The 20,684-nt window shown below is 47.4% G+C and overlaps 1 protein-coding gene across 5 annotated transcripts in view; it reads left to right on the top strand.

Annotated features, from left to right (window-relative positions):
- Window positions 1-20,684, top strand: part of SRGAP3 (SLIT-ROBO Rho GTPase activating protein 3) — a 321,293-nt gene that overhangs the window by 231,702 nt on the left and 68,907 nt on the right. For all 5 annotated transcript variants that reach the window (XM_050778617.1, XM_050778616.1, XM_050778615.1 and 2 more), the window contains exons 5-8: window positions 9,572-9,757; window positions 14,100-14,228; window positions 16,002-16,223; window positions 18,101-18,202. In XM_050778617.1, the coding sequence (XP_050634574.1) occupies window positions 9,572-9,757; window positions 14,100-14,228; window positions 16,002-16,223; window positions 18,101-18,202 (639 nt within the window). The remainder of the gene's footprint in view (window positions 1-9,571; window positions 9,758-14,099; window positions 14,229-16,001; window positions 16,224-18,100; window positions 18,203-20,684) is intronic.

Genomic DNA, 20,684 nt, shown 5'->3' with positions numbered 1-20,684 from the left:
GTGGTGACAACTGTACTTATTATTCTGCATCTTGCTTTGCTTTTGTAGGTATATTTTGGAGATTGTTTCATCTCATGAATAACTAGAGCCTCCAATCATGTACAGTGCTTATTGAAGGCCAGGGGCTGGTCTAAATGCTTTGCATGTACTGATCCATTTCATCCTCATCATAACCCTTTGAGGTAGGTGGCATTATGACCTCTTTCGTTCTGCTTAGGACCAGTTCCATCTCTGGATGACACTGTGCACGCACCCAAAAAATTAGCGAGGCATATTAGCGGGTACCTATAGTCCCAGCTACCTGGGAGGCTGAGGTGGGAGGATTACCTGAGCCTGGGAGGTGAAGGCTGCAGTGAGCTGTGATTGCACTACTGCACTCCAGTCTGGGGGACAGAGTGAGACCCCATCTTAAAAAAATTAAAATTTAAAGTTAAAAAATAAACTACGAACCGGCATTTATTGTGGAAGGAAATGATACTTCACATTAGCAGATGAAACACAGTTTGGTATAAATAGAAGCGTTCTGTTAGTTAAGTGAAAATCAAGCAGTGTTGTGCATTCAAGCTTGTGCCTGCCGGAGTGGCAGGCGAGAAGCTCTGAAGATGTGTGGGCACCGACTGGTTTTTCCTCCTGATGTAATCAGAAGGATTCTCAGAGAGCTGAAAGGGGTTAATAAAAGTAAATAGTGCCAGAAGGTACACAGAGAGAAGTGTATCTCCTGACTCTTCCTCCATCCCCATATCACCTCGGTTGCTATGTTACTAGTGTCCAGTTTGGCAGTGTTTCCTTCCCAAGACACCGAAAGTTACCTTGCTATCACAAGTGGAAACACTGACCCAGTGCCAGATAGTGGGGCTCTGGCATTCGGTTTACGCTGTCTGTGGAATGAAGGTGTGGAGTTTGAGGAATACTGCGGCTCCTGCCAGGCTTTGATCTTCATGCCACTGTGCCCTGGAAGGGAGACCAGGGTCCTGGCTCAGACTCAGGGCAAGGCAGCTCTTCGGGGCTGTCACAGCCTGCCAGCCAGGGTGTGTGCACAGTGTCATCCAGGGATGGAACTGGTCCTAAGCAGAACGGAAGAGGTTTCCCTCTAGGTAACCTTCCTCTCTCTTTCTGCTGTCCTGCCCAGACACCCGTTCACTAAGAATACATGTATTGATCATCAGCATATCCAGACCATGAGATGTGGCTGTACACTATGATGGGTGTCTTAGTGGGGATACGACAGTGTGAGGGAACTTGGAAGAGGGGGTGATGAAATCTCCTGAGCATCAGGAAGGCGCCAGAGAAGAGATGGTATCTGATCAACAGTCGACAGTTCCTGGGTGCAGAGAGGGGCAGAAGGAGCAGCAGTTAGAGTGGTGAGAAGCAGCACCTGGGATGTGGGAGGGAGCCTCCGCCCAGTCAGCACTGCTCCTGAGTCACTGCACTGAGCCTGGCCGGTTGGGATCAGGACTGATATGGGTAGTTGGGAAGGCTCAAAGGGAAAGAAGTCTGCCTTTTAGGATTCATTTAGTGGCAAGGGACTGGAATCCAGTGCAAACTGGCTTAGATAAAAATGACACTCTATTGAATCACATGAACATGTCGCACAAGTCTAGCTGGATCCAGGGGCTCACACACTGATTTTTCTGTCTCACCAATACAGCATGTACTCTGTGAGACCAGAGACCCCATCTGTCTTCTATACTGTATTTTGACTGTAGTGCATTTGGTATAGTACCTGACACATAAATAAATATTTAATAATTGAAGGTGTAGCTGTTCTCCCCACCAATATACTCACTAGATCAAAGGCAGTAGAACTATGCCTCCCCCATTTTACCCCTTTCCCTCCTTCCCTCTCTTCCTACCTTCCTTCCCCACTCTTTCCAATCCATCCATCCATCTACCTATCCATCCATCCATCCATCCATCCATCCTCCATCCATCATCCATCATCCATCCATCCATCCATCCATCCATTTATCCACCTTTGGGAATCAGTCTCCCATTTCTGGTTTGTTTTCCTCTACATGGACTTCGTGATCTGGCAGGCTTCTCCCATGTGGTGACAAAGGTGGTCCCTAGTACTACAAATTCTCCTCCCATTAGCCTCTCCCCATCCTCCAGTGGAAAGAGAACACTCCCTTCCCAGTGTTTCCAGCAAAGCCCCAGGGTAGCATCTAATGGCCTAGCTGAGCTTCCTATTGTCAGATGAACATAAGTTTATGGATTGGCCAGGCCAGGGTCTCATGGCCACTCCAGGATTGCAGGGTGATGTCAGCTTCCCATGAACCACATGTACTGAGAATAGTGGAGGGGAATTGGGGGGATTTCCTCAAAATAAAATTAGGGGAGCTGTTCCCAAAGAAGGAAGACTGGATGAATCTGGGCAGAGAAAAACAACAGATGTCCACTGAGGGGGAGTCCCTGGGGGAGGATGAGGAAGTGGTTCCATTGGCTGGTGCTGAGACATACCTGGTGTTCCTCCAGCTATCAGCTGCTCCTCAGTCCTGTTTGCCTCCTGCTCCCCTGGGCTAATGCTCACTCTGCTCCCTTTGCCTGGGACACTCCACCCCCACCCCAAGCCCTGCTCACCCATCTAACAGCTACTCTTCCTGCAGTGTTCAGTTTAGATGTCACTTCCTCCAGGAAACCTTCCTATAGTGCCTAGGACTCCCTTCATCATTGCACTTATCACACCATGTGATCATCACTTGTACAATTGCCTGTATCTCTACTACAGTGTGGATCCTATGAGGGTGGCGACCTGCATGTCTTACACACTGTAGTTTTGCCTAGCATAGTACCTGGCACATAATGAACTGCTCAATAAATATTTAGTGATTGACAGTACAGCTATCTCCATACTTCCAATTATGCTCAGCAGAACAAAGGCAATAGAACTGTACCTCCCTCATTTTACCCTCCCTCCCTGCCTTCTTCTCTTCCTTTCTCCCTTTCATCCACTCTCCCTTCTATCTACCCATCCCTGCATTTATTCACCCACCCACCCATCTGTTCATCTGTCCATCCATCCATCTACCCATCCATTCAGCCATATTCATTGATCCATTGATCTTTTGATCTGTTGATCCAGCCAGTCCAGCCAGAGTCATTCATTCATGCAAATATATATTGATACTTGCTGGGTAACAGGCTCTGCTCTGGTATGGAGAATACTATCATGAACAAGATCCTGGCCTCAGGACTTTGCTTCTCTTTTCCTTCAAGGAGGTCTTGGTCATGCACTAGCCTAGGGTTTCACCCATACACAAATGCTGGAAGCAGAGAGCCACTGTGCCCAGGGACAGCCCTGTCTGCAGGGTGGAAGAAGCACACAGGGACTGCAACATTGAGAAGCTGTTTTCTAACAACTGATCCTTATCCTGCCCCAGGTGTCCCTTTATGGATGCTGTTAACTTCCAGATTCTGTTTGCCTTCTTTTGCATCTAAATGAGGGGCTGAAAGATGGTGCAGATAAAACTTTGCTGTTTTCAGAATCTGAGGATCAGGGAAGAGGCAAAAGGCAATGTGTGCAAAGCAAAAAGCAGTGTGATTACCAGAAGAGGCAATGCTTAGCGGGCAGCAGACCCGGCCTGCGGTCCCAGCTCTGCCTGGCTTTTTGTGTGACTTTGGACAGTACTCTTGCTCTTTTCTTTTCTTTGTTTTCTTTTTGAGATAGAGTCTCGCTGTGTCGCTCAGGCTGGGGTGCAGTGGCACAATCTCGGTTCACTGTAACCTCTGCCTCCTGGGTTCAAACGATTCTCCTGCCTCAGCCTCCTGAGTAGCTAGGAGTACAGGCGCCCACCACCACGCCCAGCTAATTTTTGTATTTTTTTAGTAGAGACGGGGTTTCACTATGTTGGCCAGGCTGGTCCCAAACTCCTGACCTTGTGGTCCACCCGTCTTGGCCTCCCAAAGTGCTGGGATTACAGGCGTGAGCCACCACGCTCAGCTCACTCTTGCTATTTCTGAGCCTCCATTTCCTTAAGTGAGGGGCTAGGACACCAAGAGTTATGGAGGACCTTTTGGCCCTTACATTCTGAGAACACATGCAACTGAACTGGGTCCAAGAATAGTGATCTTAAGTGACACGTCCCTACGAGGTCCTTCCCTAGACTCCCTGAATAGGGTCTGGAGGGCTGGAAAGTGAACCCATTAGCTGGCATCAGGCGGATGGGTACCTCTGAGGGGCCCTTCAGACATCCCCAGTTCGGTGATTTGGCCTCAGCTGAGCTCCTGCATCTGCCTCTGCCCCTTCCCAGCCCCAGGCACACTGCTGCTGGCAGTTGGTCACTTGACAATTTGCAGTTGACAGAGCACTTTCCCCATCTACCCCCTTCTGATCTTCACCAGGTGGGCACGGAAAGGACACGCCTCTCCACAGCCACCCAGCAAGTAGTGGGAAGGCCGAGTCTCAAAACCAAGTCTCCCTAATTCCAGTGGGCTGGAGGAGCCTTTCACCCCTGTTTTACAGTTGAGAAAGGGGTACAGGGGAAGCAAAACAAGCGTGTGTTCAGTAGGCCCAGGCTGTGGGGTCAGCCACCTTGGCTTTGAACCCTGACTCCACTTACCAGCTTTTCACCTAGAGAAACTTACTGACCTATTCTGGGCCATGGTTTTCTCATCTATAAAGCAGGGATCATAGGATGCCTATCTCATAGGAGTTTTGTGAGAAATAAATGAGTTAATATAGGTAAAGTGCATAAAGCAAGGCCTGGCATGTAATAAGTGCTCAATAGATGCTAGCTGCTATCATTGTTGTTACTGTCATCACACTGCCTCCCAGGTTTGGGGAAAGGACTCATTGAAATGCTCCTTCACTAGAAGGGCTCCTAGAAAGAGGTGTGCAAACTTTGAAGTAATAGATAAGGTTAAATATTATTTAATGCATCCTGGACTGGCAATATTGAGCCAACTGTTCTCATCTATTGAGCTAAGGACCATTCATGCTGAAGCCCATGTATCAGGTAATTAAATAAAAACATCTAGAGGATTCTGGGTACAAATAGAATCCTTTCAGAGAAACCTCCAGGTGAACTCTTTGGTGGCAGCTGTCTGTCATAAGTGACCCTGGGCAGTGGAGTTCACTGTTATTCTTGGAATCAGGAATCAAGTAGATCACGGGAGTTTGGCCCCAGGGTATTTGGGTTATCTTCTCCATGGGATTTTTGGAATGAAGTTTAGAGGCTATCCTGGGAAGTTTGGCCTGTCAGAGCGCAGGAAGAGTACTCTGTGGCTCAAGAAGAGTAGAAAATGATGTAAAGGGAGAGAAAATAAAAAAAGAAAACTAGGCAAAGGATATGTGCGAATTGAGAACACCCAGCTGGGCTGCTGACCTTGAGTGAGTGGATGGATGCATGGTGATTGGACAGGAAGATCTAGCTGTAAATAGAAAGGCTGTCTTTTCCCCTGAACTACCCAGCGCAGATGACAGATTCGTGGCGAGGCAGGCAGACTCAGAAGCCAAAATAGAAAAAGGAGATGTAGCAGGAATCGTTGAACGCAGACAGGGATGGGATCCAGACATGAAAAACACCAGCAATATGGTGGTGAGGCAAAGAAACCAGGGTTGTCTGTGGATGTGGAGGGACATGTCGAAGGGGGAAGGTGGAGTCCTGGAGACAGCTGCGACATGTGTTCCCACCCTTTAGCCACACCTGTTTTGTATTATTTTATTTCTTCTTTGCATTCCATCCATTTTTGCTCATTTGTAATCTCCCTAAAACTCCTAGAAACCCCCTTCCTGCTGATTTCATCCTCTCCGTATGCCAGTTCCACCAAGACCATATCCAAATGACTCAATGGACTCATTTATTTTATTTTTATTTTAAGTTCCAGGATACATGTGCAGGACACGCAGGTTTGTTACACAGGTAAACGTGTGCCATGGTGGTTTGCTGCACCTATCGGCCCATCACCTACATGCATTAGCTATTTATCCTGATGCTCTTCCTGCTGCCACCACCTCTGACAGGCCCCAGTGTCCTTTAAACCAAGGCATGAAGATCATCAAAATAGGCACCTGCTTTGATTATCTGCAAGTCTGCAGTCACCCCTTTTGGCCACTAGATGTCGAGAACGCATCAATATGGCACATTTTCTGGTCCGTTGAGTTATTTGGATGTGATCTTGGTGGAACTGGCATACAGAGAGGATGAAATCAGCAAGAAGGGGGTTTTTAGGAGTCTTAGAGAGATTGCAAATGAACAAAAATGGATGCAATGCAGAGAAGCAATCTTTCCACCAAGACCCACGAAGAAAAGTTGACTGCATTTTAAATCTTGGTATTGTTTTACAAGTTTGGGAGATTTTTAGGATAAAGGAAGAAAGGAGAAACATGGCTTAAAATATATATGTATATATATTTTTTACATTAGTTAATGTTCTCCAGAGCTTGTAAGCATTTCCAAGTGAGCATGTTTAAGGTTCTCAAACCCTGAGCCCAAATCAGGGATGATAATGATGATGATGATGGTGGTGGTAGCACCTGATAGATACCTTCATGGCTCTTACTATGTGGAAGGTATTGTTCTCAGCACTTGACAGAAACTGACTCATTTAGTGCTCACAAGCAGCCTAGGAAGTAAGTGCTATTATTATCCGTGTTTTACATATGAGGAAGCAGAGGTCAGAGAGGTTGTGTGACTTGTCCAAAGCCACACAGCTGGCGAGTGGGAGCATCAGGATTCAACCCAGACATTTGTCCATATTCCTACCTTCTATGATCTGCAATAGATGTTGCCACATTGACTCCTGGGCTGTGGCAAAGAGAGCTTTCTGAGCAATGAATCAGTGCTGTGATTTAATGATAAAAGTCACAGAGGCTGGGTACAGTGGCTCACACCTGTAATACTAGCACTTTGGGAGGCCGAGGCGGGTGGATCACCTGAGATCAGGAGCTCAAGACCAGCCTGACAAACATGGTGAAACCTCATCTCTACTAAAATAGAAAAATTAGCCAGGTGTGGTGGCGGGCGCCTGTAATCTCAGCTACTTGAGAGACTGAGGCAGGAGAATCGCTTGAACCCAGAAGGTGGAGGTTGCAGTGAGCCGAGATCGTGCCACTGTACTCCAACCTGGGCAACAAGAGTGAAACTCTGTCTTTAAAAAAAGGCACAGAATTCCTCATTCTAATAAACTCACTTCACAGCACTTCAAATGACAAGGAATAAGATTTTAGGGTTGGCCAGGAATTCATTCTGAGTTCTCCGACTTACAGGGCTTGGTTAGATAGGAGCACATTTCATTCCCAGGGGGAAGCCTTTATTCTATTAGCTGTTATAGTAATCCAAACCACAGGAGAGAATGAACAAGGCCCAGGAGCCATGGATTCCAGAAGTTTCTTAGCATAGAAAGATGATCATATACTTGGCATTGCAAAAGAAAAGTACATTTCTAGTTGGGGACCAGCAAAAATGCTATTGGTATGGAGCAGCCCAGTCAGTGTTCAAGCTACTAAAAGTATTGATGCCTGCTCAGAAAGTGGTAATGAATTAAAGAAATTCATTAAGGGCTGGGTGTGGTGGTTCACACCTGTAATACCAGCACTTTGGGAGGCTGAGGCGGGAGGATCACGTGAGCCCAGGAGTTCGAGATGAGCTTGGACAACATGGCAAAACTCCATCTCTATTTATAAAAAAATGATACAGACAATCTAGGATGATCTGGTAGAAAAAGTGGTGGATTAAAAGTGAGAGTCCAGATGTCCAGTATGGTTAAATATGTGTTTACCATATGACCCTTCATCCCACCCCTGGGTATTTACTTAAGAAAAATGAAAATACATGTCCACACAAAGAAATGTACCTAAGCATTCATAGCAGCTTTATCCAAAATAGCTAAAACCTGTAAACACCTCGAGTAGCTATGGACATATGACTAAGTAAACAGATTGTGGCATAACCATGCAATGGAATACTTAGCCATAAAAAAGAAGTTCTGATATGTACAGCATCATCAGTGAATCTCAGAAAAATTATGCTGAGTAAAAAGAGGGCTGACCCAAAGGACTTTATATTGTATGATTCCATGGAACTGGATTCTGGAACACACGACAGAAGGCAAACCTATGATTGGGGCTGGAGTGGGGTCAGGTATTGGCTGCAAAGGGGCATGAGGGATCTTTCTGGTGTAGCGGAAGTTCTATATTTTGCTTGTGATCCTGGATACATGGATGTAAAGTTTGGTGTCTCTGTACTGATACTTGGTGATACTTGGCACTTCTGAGCCTCAGTTTTGTCAAACTGAAAGGTTGTTGGGTTAGATGATGTCTAGAATTTCTTCTGGCTCAGAAATTTCCCCTGTAATAACAATATTCATTTTCTATTATGGAAGTAGAGTAGCAAAGTGCAATTTGCTTTATAGGAATTGTTTCCTTTTTTTTTTTTTTTTTTGAGACGGAGTCTCGCTCTGTCACCCAGGCTGGAGTGCAGTGGCACGATCTCGGCTCATTGCAAGCTCCGCCTCCCTGGTTCGCGCCATTCTCCTGCCTCAGCCTCCCGAATAGCCGGGACTACAGGCGCCCGCCACCATGCCTGGCTAATTTTTTGTATTTTGTTTAGTAGAGACGGAGTTTCACCATGTTAGCCAGGATGGTCTTGATCTCCTGACTTCGTGATCCTCCCGCCTCGGCCTCCCAAAGTGCTGGGATTACAGGAGGAATTTTTTTTTTTTTTTTTTTTTTTTTTTTTTTGAGACGGAGTCTCGCTCTGTCGCCCAGGCTGGAGTGCAGTGGCCGGATCTCAGCTCACTGCAAGCTCTGCCTCCTGGGTTCACACCATTCTCCTGCCTCAGCCTCCCAAGTAGCTGGGACTACAGGCGCCCGCCACCTCGCCCAGCTAATTTTTTTGTATTTTTAGTAGAGACGGGGTTTCACCGTGTTAGCCAGCATGGTCTCGATCTCCTGACGTCGTGATCCGCCCATCTCGGCCTCCCAAAGTGCTGGGATTACAGGCTTGAGCCAAGGAGGAATTGTTTTTATAGGCAAGGATGAATTTATTCCAGAGAGCATAGAATATCTATTGGGTTACTTAATGTTACTCATTTTGGGTACAGAGCCATTTGCAGCCCATTGTACTTCAGGAAACAGCTGAGAAAATGATTTATGTGTAAGAAGGATGTTCCCCATTCAATTCCCGTGGGTATGTGAGGAGGGGCTATCCCTGCGGCACTGGGAGGAGAGGGAGGGATGCCACAGTCACTGCTGGCAGGGCTAGAGAGGATAGCTGAGCAAGGGCTGGGCTTGCCTTGTCACTTCTGACAGTGCCCAGATGCTTGGAGCTATGGTTACCCTTTTAAATTTCCTCCTTATTTATTTATTTATTTATTTATTTATTTATTATTTTTAAATTTCCTCTTTACTAGCCCATGCCTGGCTCTTAGTTAGGGTTTAATGATGTTGTTGATGATATCCAGTCCTCAGAGAGTCTGTGCAAAAGTAAAGGAAAGCAGGTGCCCAGAGCGTGTTGTGGGACCAGGGCAGCGGCCAACTAGAGCGTAGAACTTGGTATGGAGCCAGGAGCAACAGGGAAGGCCATGGTGGGTCATAGCTGGGTGCTGATTTCCCCTACTTGTGCGCCCCCAGGTCATGAAAACCTACCACATGTACCATGCAGAGAGCATCAGTGCAGAAAGCAAGCTGAAGGAGGCCGAGAAGCAGGAGGAGAAGCAGTTCAATAAATCAGGAGACCTCAGCATGAACCTGCTCCGGCACGAGGACCGGCCCCAGCGCCGCAGCTCTGTGAAGAAGATTGAGAAGATGAAGGAGAAGGCGAGTGGGGGCCCTGGGCTGGGAGCAATTGGGGACAGGGCACAAAGGGGAGGGCCATGCTCTTGGCGGACAGCCTTAGACTTCCCCTTTTTCCCCATATCCCAGTGGGGTGGTGGTGGGTACGGGGGATGGGACAATGTAGCCAGTATCTCATCTTTTGGAGATTGGTGTTCTAGTGGAAGCAGGGCCGGACGTGCCCCTGCTAGCACTGGTTAGGCCTGGCTTAATGCTAAAGTCAGCAGGCAGACGAGGTGCTCAACTCACAAGTAAGCTGAACTGTGATGAGATTCACACCCAGCAAGCACCTTCTCAGATGACCTGGAATCACCAGGCATTAGTGGGAGCAGGGGCTTGTTCCAAAGGCCAATTTAATGGCCAAGGGTAAGGGCTGGGGGTGAGGTGGGAACTGATTACTGAATGTGTCTCAACAAGAGGGACCAGCGCCTGGAAACCTGGTGAAGGGCTCATTCCAAAATTTCCATTGCCAACTCAAAGATGAGAGAGTTAAAATCCTTGTGTATTGATTCTGGAAAAGTCCTTTAGTAGGGTGTGGTGGAAGGAATTCTAGCTTCGGAGTCAGATGGGCTGGGTTTTGAAAATGCCACTTTTATAACACCTCTCTGAGCTGCAGTTTTGAAATCTGACAGGAGTGGCAAATTCGTCTCATCTCTCATGTCAATTCTGATCAATTGCCCAGAGCGCTGGACTGAGAATCGTGAAACCCTATCCAGATTTAGTTAAAAACAGTGCTGTAGGTCTGGCCACGGTGGCTCATGCCTGTAATATCAGCACTTTGGGAGTCCAAGGCGGGAGTATTGTTTGAGCCCAGGAGTTCGAGACCAGCCTGGGTAAAATGGCAAAACTCCATCTCTATGGGGGAAAAAAAAAAGGCAAAGAATTTGAATAGATGTTGCTCTTAAAAAAACATGTACGAGTGGCCAACAAGTACATGAAAATACTGTCTGGGCCAGGCATGGTGCTTCACTCCTCTAATCCTAACACTTTGGGAGGCCGAGGTGGGCAGATTGTTTGAGCTCAGGAGTTCGAGACCAGGTTGGGCAATATGGCAGAACCCCATCGCTACAAAAAATAGACAAATTAGGCAGGTGTGGTGTCATGTGCCTGTAGTCCCAGCTACTTGGGAGGCTGAGGTAGGAGGATTACCTGAGGAGGTCGAGGTGGCAGTGAGCCATGATCACATCACTGCACTCCAGCCTGGGCAACAGAGTGAGACCTTGTCTCAAAAAAAAAAAAAAAAAAAAAAAAGATTATCTCTATCATTAGTGATTAAGGAAATGCAAATCAAACTCAATGAAGTATCACTTCACACCCACAAGGATAGCTAGACTTAAAAAGGCAGACTAGGACCGGGCGTGGTGGCTCATGCCTGTAGTCCCAGCACTCTGGGAGGCCAAGGCGGGCGGATCACAAGGTCAGGAGATTGAGACCATCCTGGCTAACAAGGTGAAACCCCGTCTCTACCAAAAATATAAAAAATTACCCAGGCATGGTGGTGGGTGCCTGTAGTCCCAGCTACTCAGGAGGCTGAGGCAGGAGAATGGCGTGAACTCAGAAGGCAGAGCTTGCAGTGAGCCAAGATTGCGCCACTGCACTCCAGCCTGGGTGATAGAACAAGACTCTGTCAAAAAAAGAAAAAAAAAAAAGGCAGACTATAGGAAGTATTGGTAACAATGTGGAGAAATTGGAATCTTCACACACTACTAGAGGGAATGTACAATGATTCTATCACTTTGGAAAGCAATCTAAATGTTAAACATAGACTAAGTTACCATGTGACTCAACAATTTTATTCCTAGGTATCCACCCAAGAAAAATAAAAACATATGTCCATTCAAAGACTTGTACATGAATAGCAGTATTATTCATAATAGCCAAAAGATGGAAATGACTCAGATGTTCATCTGCTGATGAATGGTTGAATAAAATGAAATGTGGTATATCCATGTGATGGAGTATTATTCAGCCATGAAAAGGAATGAAGTGCTGACACACACTGCAACATGGATGAACTTTGAAAACAGTGTGCTAAATGAAAGAAGTCAGTCACGAAAGGCCACATATTGTACAATTACATTTATGAAATGTCCAGCATAGACAAATCAATAGAAATAGAAAATAGATGATTGGTTTCCAGGGGCTAAGGAAGAGGAAAATGGGGAGTAACTGTGAATAGGTGCAGGGTTTCTTTCTGGGATGATGAAAATATTCTAAAGTTAGATAATGATAATGGTTGTCTGACTCTGTGAATATAGTAAAAATAAATAAAAATAAAATAAAATAACCAAGCAGGGAATGATAGGACTACAACACAGGGAGAAACAGAGAGGTAGAGTGAGTGCTGACTGGAAGTCCGGAGGCTGATTTTTAGTTCAGAGTTTTATTTTTAGTTCGATTAGCTACTTGGCTCTTGGGCAAGCCACTTCTCTCCAGTTCTTATTTCCTCACCTATAAAATAGATGAGTTTAACGAAAATACCTTTAACAACCTTCCTAGGTATAACATTTTATGAGTCTATGAAGGGCTAAACATGGTCTCAGGGTCATGGTCATAGTGGGCCACTGGAAATAGGCCAAGAATATCAAAACTCTCTGTGGGAGTTGGGTGCGTGGCTGGTGTAGGATGTAACTGCCACGACCCTGGAGAAAAGTTAGAGATCTCTGAAGAGAATTAAAAGGTTGAGAACTCACTGTGGAATAGGAAGGTGTAAGAATGTCTAGGCGAAGGAGGAAAACCATTTATTTACAGAGACCTGACTTTTACGCAGCAATGGGACTCATCAGTCTGCAAGGAGCAGGGGACAGCTCTGCAGCCCGCTTACTCTTTCCTGCTCCATTCCCAGGCTGGCCCAGAGAGGAGCAGCTCCCTGGGAGGCATTTGGGTCCCAGCTGAGATGGGCTGCTCTGGCTACCTCACCCCGCCTCTCCCCACCACTCCCATCCAGTCATCCTCCTCCCTCCTGTCCTCCAGTCACTGAAAATGACTGAATACCTACCCTGTGCAGGGACAGTTCTGGGTGCTCTAGACCTAGCAATGAACAAGGTAGATCAAGTCCCTAACCCCACTTATTTTCTAATGGGAGGTCACTGACAATCAACAAATAAATGAAAGGGTAGGGAAAAAAAACAAAAAACAACAATTTCAGGTGGTGGAAGTGCTTATAAAGAAAAGAGTCGGGCAGGGGTGGGCAGAGGGAATGGGAGAGGTAGATAAGCTTGTTATTGAAGGCCAATCTGGCCTCAAAACCTTAGGCCAAGGCTGAGGGAACCATGAGTCTGAGGGCCTTGAGATAGGAATGAACTTGCTGTCTTAAAGGATGAATCAAGGAGGCTGAGCAAGTGAGGGGGAGCATGGGGGAAGGTGGAGCTTGAGAAGTGGATGGGACCAGGCCATGGAGGGCTTCTCAGGCGCAAGCAACAGTTTGGTTCGTCACTGGAGGTTGCTGGGTAGGGGTGTTATTTATTGATTGATTGATTGAGACGGAGTCTCCTTCTGTCACTTAGACCTGGAGTGCAGCGGTGCAATCTCCACATACTGCAACCTCTGCCTCCTGGGTTCAAGTGATTCTCCTACCCCAGCCTCCCAAGTAGCTGGGACTACAGCTGCGGGCTACCACACCCAGCTAATTTTTGTATTTTTAGTAGCGATAGGGTTTTGCCCTGTTGGCCAGGCTGGTCTTGATCTCCTAACCTCAGGTGATATGCCTGCCTTGGCCTCCCAAAGTGTTGGGATTACAGGCCAATGCTCCCGGCCAGGGATCTGATTTACACGCTACCCTAGCAAGGACAGTCGGAGGCTGCTGCTTATCTAGTGTCCTCATCGGCTGTGCAGGTGCAATGTAAAGGGGCTGCCTGAGTCGAGGTCCAACCCTTACTCATCTAGCAGTTGGAGGTCTTCCATAGGTGTGTCTGTGCAGGGCTTGGGTGGCAGGAAGTTACTATAAAGAAAAAAAAATCACTGGGCCGGGCATTATGGCTCACGCCTGTAATCCCAACACTTGGGAAGCTGAGGTGAGAGGATGGCTTGAGGCCGGGAGTTCCAGACCAGCCTGGGCAACGTAGTGAGACCCCACTCTCTCCAAAAAACTTTAAAAACAAAAACTAGGCAGGTGTGATGACATGCATCTATAGTCCCAGCTACTCAGGAGGCTGAGGTGGGAGGATTGTTTGAGTCCAGGAGTTAAGGCTCAAGTGAGCTATGATCACACCACTGCACTCCAGCCTGGGTGACACAGCAACACCCTGTCTCTTAAAAAAAAAAAAAAAAATCACAAATCCCGTCCTCTTAAATGGCTTTTTTTACGTCTACTCTTTTCTTCTTCCAGAGGCAGGCCAAGTACTCTGAAAACAAGCTGAAATGCACAAAGGCCCGGAATGACTACTTACTCAATCTGGCAGCCACCAACGCAGCTATAAGCAAATACTACATCCATGACGTCTCCGATCTGATCGATGTGAGCTCCCTGGGGAGTCTGGGACTGAGCAGGGCCCACATCTGGGCTGGCGCACGTCACTGGCTGAAGGAGGGGCTGGTCTTTGTCTTTAGCTGACATTCTGGGGTAGCCAGGGGTCTTTTGAGCCCTGCCGGAGGGGAGGGGCAGTGAATGTTTGGAAGCAGGAAAATGAGTGTTACCTCATGGTGTCTATTTTCATGGGTGGGACATGGGCCTCTGGTGGCCCCAGTGCAGTTGACTTGGGCAGTCGTATATCCAGTGCCAACTTCCCAAGTACCTTCCTGGACACCAGGTCCTTTGCTGGGTTTGAGGGATTCAGGGGTGAACCATACACAGTTCATGCCTTGGGGGATTTCCCAGTGTGGTAAAGGAGATGTTATTGGTAATATGTTTAGCGCCCCTAGGGCCACTCAGCCAGACACACATACATGCGAAAGAAAGTAGCGAATGAGGCAGACTTAATTATGCAGATCAGCTTTGTGTGGGGAGGTTATCTCGGGAGAAATCGGGCAGCTTAAGCAAATGGAGAATGGAACACTGACTCCCAAGTACCAGCTGTGCAGGACACACCACAGAGACAAGCAGACTGGGAGAAAGAACACTGTGAGCGGAGGCGCTGGGGAGGGCTTCTTTGTCATCTAAGTAGGAGCCAGGACTGTTTCTCTCGTGTCCCCCTTCCTGCACAGATGGGGGAGCTGGCCCTGTCCATGCTTAGTAAAGGCTCGGTATTGGTTGATGGGCTCTTTTCCTGGTGTATCCTGTCGGGAAGTCAGGGGGCTCCTGCTTTTCCCATGGCTCCAGAGGGAGACCCATTCTCAGCATCGCAAGGAGAGGGAGCTCCCAAATGGCCCAAGGACAGACCTTCCTCTTTCCTACTTTTCAACTTTCCTTTTTGCCCTTTCAGCCCTTTTATTGATTCATTTACCATATATTGATGGAGCACGTGCTGTTGTCTGGAACTTGAGGTGCAGGAGCCATTGGGTTGGCCCTCGGGGAGCGCACCTTACCAAGGACATGTTGATAGATGATTTTGATACTAAGTGGCAGGGGTCACAGTGAGGGAGGTAGAGGGAAATGTGGACCCCTGGAGAAGGAACACCTGACCAACTCTGAGTGGGGAGAACATCAAGGAAGCCTTCCTGGAGGAAGTGACCTCTAAACTGAATTCTGAAAGAAGAGTATTCCAGGCAGAGGGGATGCATGCACACCACCCTAAAGAAGAGAAAGATGGGCCGGGAGCAGTGGCTCACGCTTGTGAACTTTGGGAGGCCGAGGCGGGTGGATCATGAGGTCCGGAGTTCGAGACCAACCGGGCCAACACAGTGAAACCCCCGTCTCTTAAAAATACAAAAATTAGCTGGGAGTGGTGGTGGGTACCTGTAATCCCAGCTGTTCGGGAGGCTGAGGCAGGAGAATTGCTTGAACCCGCAAGGCGGAGGTTGCAGTGAGCCGAGATCACGCCATTGCACTCCAGCCTGGGTGACAGAGCGAGACTCCATCTCAAAAAAAAAAAAAAGAAAAAAGAAAAAAGAAAAAAGAGAAAGATGGTGAATATAGGGAGCCTAGTTCTGCTATTGCGCAAATCTCAACCGCAACTCCCGCTGAGGGCCGTGGTGTGGTTTGTGCAGTAAGATTCCAAAGTGCCTTGGGGCCTCTGGGATGGAAGATTCAGCTGTGGAAAGGGAGGTAATTGTAAGTCATTGTGGTGGCCGGCGACCACCCCTCCACATCCTGGCTCTCACCTGTAACCTTCTGTTGTTGCCTCTCCCCAAGTGCTGTGATTTGGGCTTTCATGCCAGCCTGGCCCGCACCTTCCGGACCTATCTCTCAGCTGAATACAATCTGGAGACTTCTCGCCACGAGGGACTGGATGTCATCGAGAATGCAGTGGACAACCTGGATTCCCGAAGTGACAAGCACACAGTCATGGACATGTGCAATCAAGTCTTCTGCCCTCCACTCAAGTTCGAGTTCCAGCCCCACATGGGGGATGAGGTAGGCTTCCCCCTGGAGCCTGGGCTTGGGGCTGCCTCCCTCTGTTCCCCCATGTGCTCCAGAACATCAGCCCAGGTAGCACATACAGGAAGTTTCTATCCGAGGCCTGGGGTCAAGCTCCTGGTTCATGGGCTTCCCCAGCCGAGGAGTTTACCACTAATACCCTAATCTTACTGTCTCAAGTGCCCCCCATGCAGAATTGCAGCACCTTGGCTTCCTTTACAACCCCTCCCAGCTATGTCTAGAAGACTCCAAGGGAGCCCCAGTCTGCACACAGGCTCATGTTCTTCCCCCAGATGGCCAGGTGAGGTCCCTGGGAAGCCTGGGCCTCACTGTAGCCTCACCACAGCCATTCAGGCCGGTGCATTCCACCAGGGCACTCCCTTCCTCCAACACTGCAAGCCTTTGATATGCCAGACAATCGAGTTTCCTTCAGTGCTTGTACTGCTCAGATCCTTGTTACAATCTGAAAAAACAAACAAACAAACAAACAAATGAAAAACAAATGGGAAGAAGGCCCTTGTGACTGGCCCCAACACAGCCCTACTAGTTACCCAAGGCTTACAAAATCCCTTATGCAAATAGTTGCCTGAGCTTATCTGTGTCACTGCTCTCTCTGGGCATTGGGGGAACCCACTCCAACAGTGTCCCTGACCCAGCCAGCGTCTGGGTCCCAGTGAGGCTCAGCTGGGCCGTCCATGGCACCTGCTAGGAGGGGAGGGGCAAGGAGGCATCTGAGAAGATGGCATTTGCTAGACCCTCTGCATGGCTCTGCCCACTTGCTTCTGCAGGGCTGCACTGCTGTGCCTGCCCCATCCCTCTGCCGTCAGCTCCAACTCTTTCGATCCATCACCTGGACCTGAAAATGCGGGCCTCGTGGTGACCACTGGTGACCATAAACTTTGGGTTGCCCAGTCAGTGGCAAATAACTAATACTGTCCAGAGAGCCCTACTGTCCCTTGTGATCCTAGCTGTGATCCTGGAAGGGGTGAGGTGCACATGCCTGCCAGCAGCCTAACCCGCAGGTGATACTAGAGTCCCACATGAAAGGTGGAGGGCGGTGGCTCACATCTGTAATCTCAGCAGTTTGGGAGGCCGAGGCAGGTGGATCACTTGAAGTCAGGAATTCAAGACCAGCCTGGCCAACATGGTGAAACCCTGTCTCTGTTAAAAAAAAAAAAAAAAAATTAGATGGGCATGGTGGCAGGTGCCTGTAGTCCCAGCTACTTGGGGGGCTGAGGCAGGAGAATCGCTTGAACCTGGGAGGCGGAGGTTGCAGTGAGCCACGATGGCGCCACTGCATTCCAGCCTGGGTGACAGAGTGAGATCCTGTCTCAAACAAACAAAAAAAAGGCGGAGAGAGAACAGCATTTCTCAAGTGCTGGGGGATGAAGAGCTCTGAGCTGTGAGAGTGCATTGTCTCACAGCTGCCCTGCTGCAGCATCGTTCTGCGGCACAATGGGAGTGTGCCCTGATTGTTTCCCATTCAGGTTTTTTCCCATTGGCTTCTCTTAGGTGGTTGCTTTCTTGCCACAACTTCTTGCCTTGAAATTAACCAATTAATTTTGCTTAGTAAGATTATGTTAAGGCTCTTTGTAAACCTTCACTTGCTTCCCAAATGTAGATCATGACTGAAAGGCCACACCTGGCAATGGCAAGAGGGCAGACTGAGTAGGAAGGCCCTGGTTCTCATCTGGCATTGGTTGCCATGGCCACTTATGAGCTCTGTGACCTTGGGTAGGTCACTCAACCTTTCGGAGCCTGTTTCCTGGACTGTGATTGGGATGTTAATGGTAGCACCCCCACTCCTCTGCCCTAGCTCCACACAGGTGAGGAGGGCACAGGGCAACCACAGATGGTGGCTGTTATTCCTGCAGGTGTGCCAGGTCAGCGCTCAGCAGCCCGTCCAGACAGAACTGCTCATGCGGTATCACCAGCTGCAGTCCAGACTGGCCACCCTCAAGATAGAGAATGAGGAGGTGAGTGAGCCCCTCTGCCCTATAAGGGATTTCCTTTGGAAGGCCTGGCTTGTCCCAAGGAGTCCACTTGTACCACGGAATGCATAAGAAATGATAGTTCCACTTATAAGATGGAATAGTACACAATCATTAAAACCACACACACTAAGAATCATTAATAGCCTGGGGAAATGCTTATAAGATGTTAAATTGAAGAAAAACAAAAGGCAGGGGGCTGAGGCAAGAGAATTGCTTGAACCTAGGAGACAGAGGTTACAGTGAGCTGAGATCACGCCACTGCACTCCAGCCTGGATGACAGAGTGAGGCTCCATCTCAAAACAAACAAACAAACAAAACACAAAAGGAAATAGGACTGTATGTTCAGTATTGCCATAACTGCAGTAAACTAAAGCATGTGTATATTCCTAGGCATAGAAAAAAGACTGGAGGGAAATGCTTAAATGTTATTAGTTGCTATGTTTGGGTTGTGGGGTGATAGGTGCTTTCTGTTTACTTCTTTGTGCTTTCTTCTATTTTCTGCAATGAATTTCTGTTTTATCATTAGAAATAACAGTAGGTATTTTAAATTACACAATGAAATAAACAACCCAGGGCACACTAAATGTGACATGGATTCTGAGCTCCAAGGAGCGGGTCAGTCTTACCAGGCCCAGCCTCCCTCCTCTGCAGCTGTGGGGCATAGGATTCTCAGCAAGTGGGTACAGATGGAAATACCAGTGCAGTGGCTCTATTCTGTGGACTGAAGAGGCCAGATGGGAAACATCCTTTTCCAACCTGGACTCCTCCTCCAAGGAGGATGTCAACGAACTGGCGGCCCCTGGAGAAAGGATACCAGGATGGAGGGAGTGACACTCGAGGTCATGGGCAGGTTTATTCTTGAAAGTGCAGTCACAGTGGGGAGGTGGGAAGACACAGTCCTGATCTTCAAATCTCAAGAGTGCTATCCTGGGCAGAGAGGGCAACTTTGCTTTTCAACTCCACAAAGGACATACCTAGGACAAATGTGAGACAGATTGGAGCTCAGGATGATAGCAAATCAGTGCAGTCCCCAGGGGGAGGTTGTATGGAGACAAATTATATATTTGTTTTTCAAACCTGGAAAGAGACAGGAGATGAACAGAGTGTTTTCTTTATTTATTTATGCCCTATATCTTCCCTCAAAGGATTTTAAATTGTTTACATGGAATAGCATATGGATCATAATGTTAATGGAATTTAAATTGGAAATCAGGGCCAAAGAAAGGAGAATGAAGCCAGTGTTCCTCTGTATGAGCTGCTAACGAGCTTGAATAGACTTAATTTTGAACCTCAGCTTCCTGTCATGCTGCATTAGAAAGAAGAATTGATTCATGTATTCATTCAACAATATTTATTCAAGTATTTATAGAGCGCATATTGTGTACCAAACATTGTTCTAGATAGAGAATAAAGTGAGTGAACACAGCACAACATAGCACCTCCTCTCTGGGAGGGAATATTCTAGTGAGAAAAGACAGATAATACTGCACTGATTTGCTATCATCCTGTTGACAAAGAGAGTCAAACTCTGTAAAATACTTGAAGAGATTTATTCTGAGCTAAATATGAGTGACCAATGGCCTGTAACATGGCCCTCAGGAGATACTGAAAACATGTACCCAAGGTGGTTGGGCCACAACTTGATTGTATACATTTTAGGGAGATGTAAGGCATCAATCAATACATGTAAGATGTACTTGGTTTGGTCTGGAAAGGTGGAACAACTGGAAGCAGGGGCTTTCAGGTCATAGGCAGATTCAAAGATTTTCTGATTGGCGATTGGTTGAAACAGTTAAGTTATTGTCTAAAGAAAGGGTTAAGATAAGGGGTTGTGCAGACCAAAGTTTTATCATGGAGATGAAGCCTCCAGGTAATAGGCTTCAGAGGATAGACTGTAAATGTTTCTATCAGACTTAAAGAGTGTTCTAACAGTAATTCCAAAAAGGAGGAGGGTATAATGAGGTAGGTTTGCCGCCCCCTTCCCATCATGGCCTGAACTAGTTTTTCAGGTTAACATTGGAATGCCCTTGACCGAGAGGAGAGGTCCATTCAGATGGTTGGGGGCTTAGAATTTTATTTTTCATTTACAAAACACAAAAACAAGCCAAGAAATGAATGAGCTTGGAAAATATTAGACAGTAATAGACACTGAGTGAAGATATCGGGGGGGGGCCTGATGTCACCAGGAGGTGACATTTAAGCTGAGGTCTGAGTGACAAGAAATAGGCTTTGAGTGACAATAATTTTATAACAAACATTGGAGGCAGTTTTTCCAGGTACTATTTTTGGAACCAGCCTCCAAAGCAAAGAATCTGCCCTTTAGGCACAGTTCAGCAAAGGGGTGCTGTAAGGTCAGGGCCTGTGGACCCTGCTCATGCAGGCTTCTGGTGGTCCCATGAAATTCCAGAAGAAAAACTGGAGTCCTAACTGAACAATGTGTGTCTTCCTGGAGTTTTCCTTTTC

This window comes from Macaca thibetana, chromosome 2 (genome assembly GCF_024542745.1).
Source record: "Macaca thibetana thibetana isolate TM-01 chromosome 2, ASM2454274v1, whole genome shotgun sequence".
Lineage (NCBI taxonomy): Eukaryota > Metazoa > Chordata > Mammalia > Primates > Cercopithecidae > Macaca > Macaca thibetana.
Note: the sequence above shows the minus strand (reverse complement) of the source record. Positions and strands in the feature narration are given on the sequence as shown.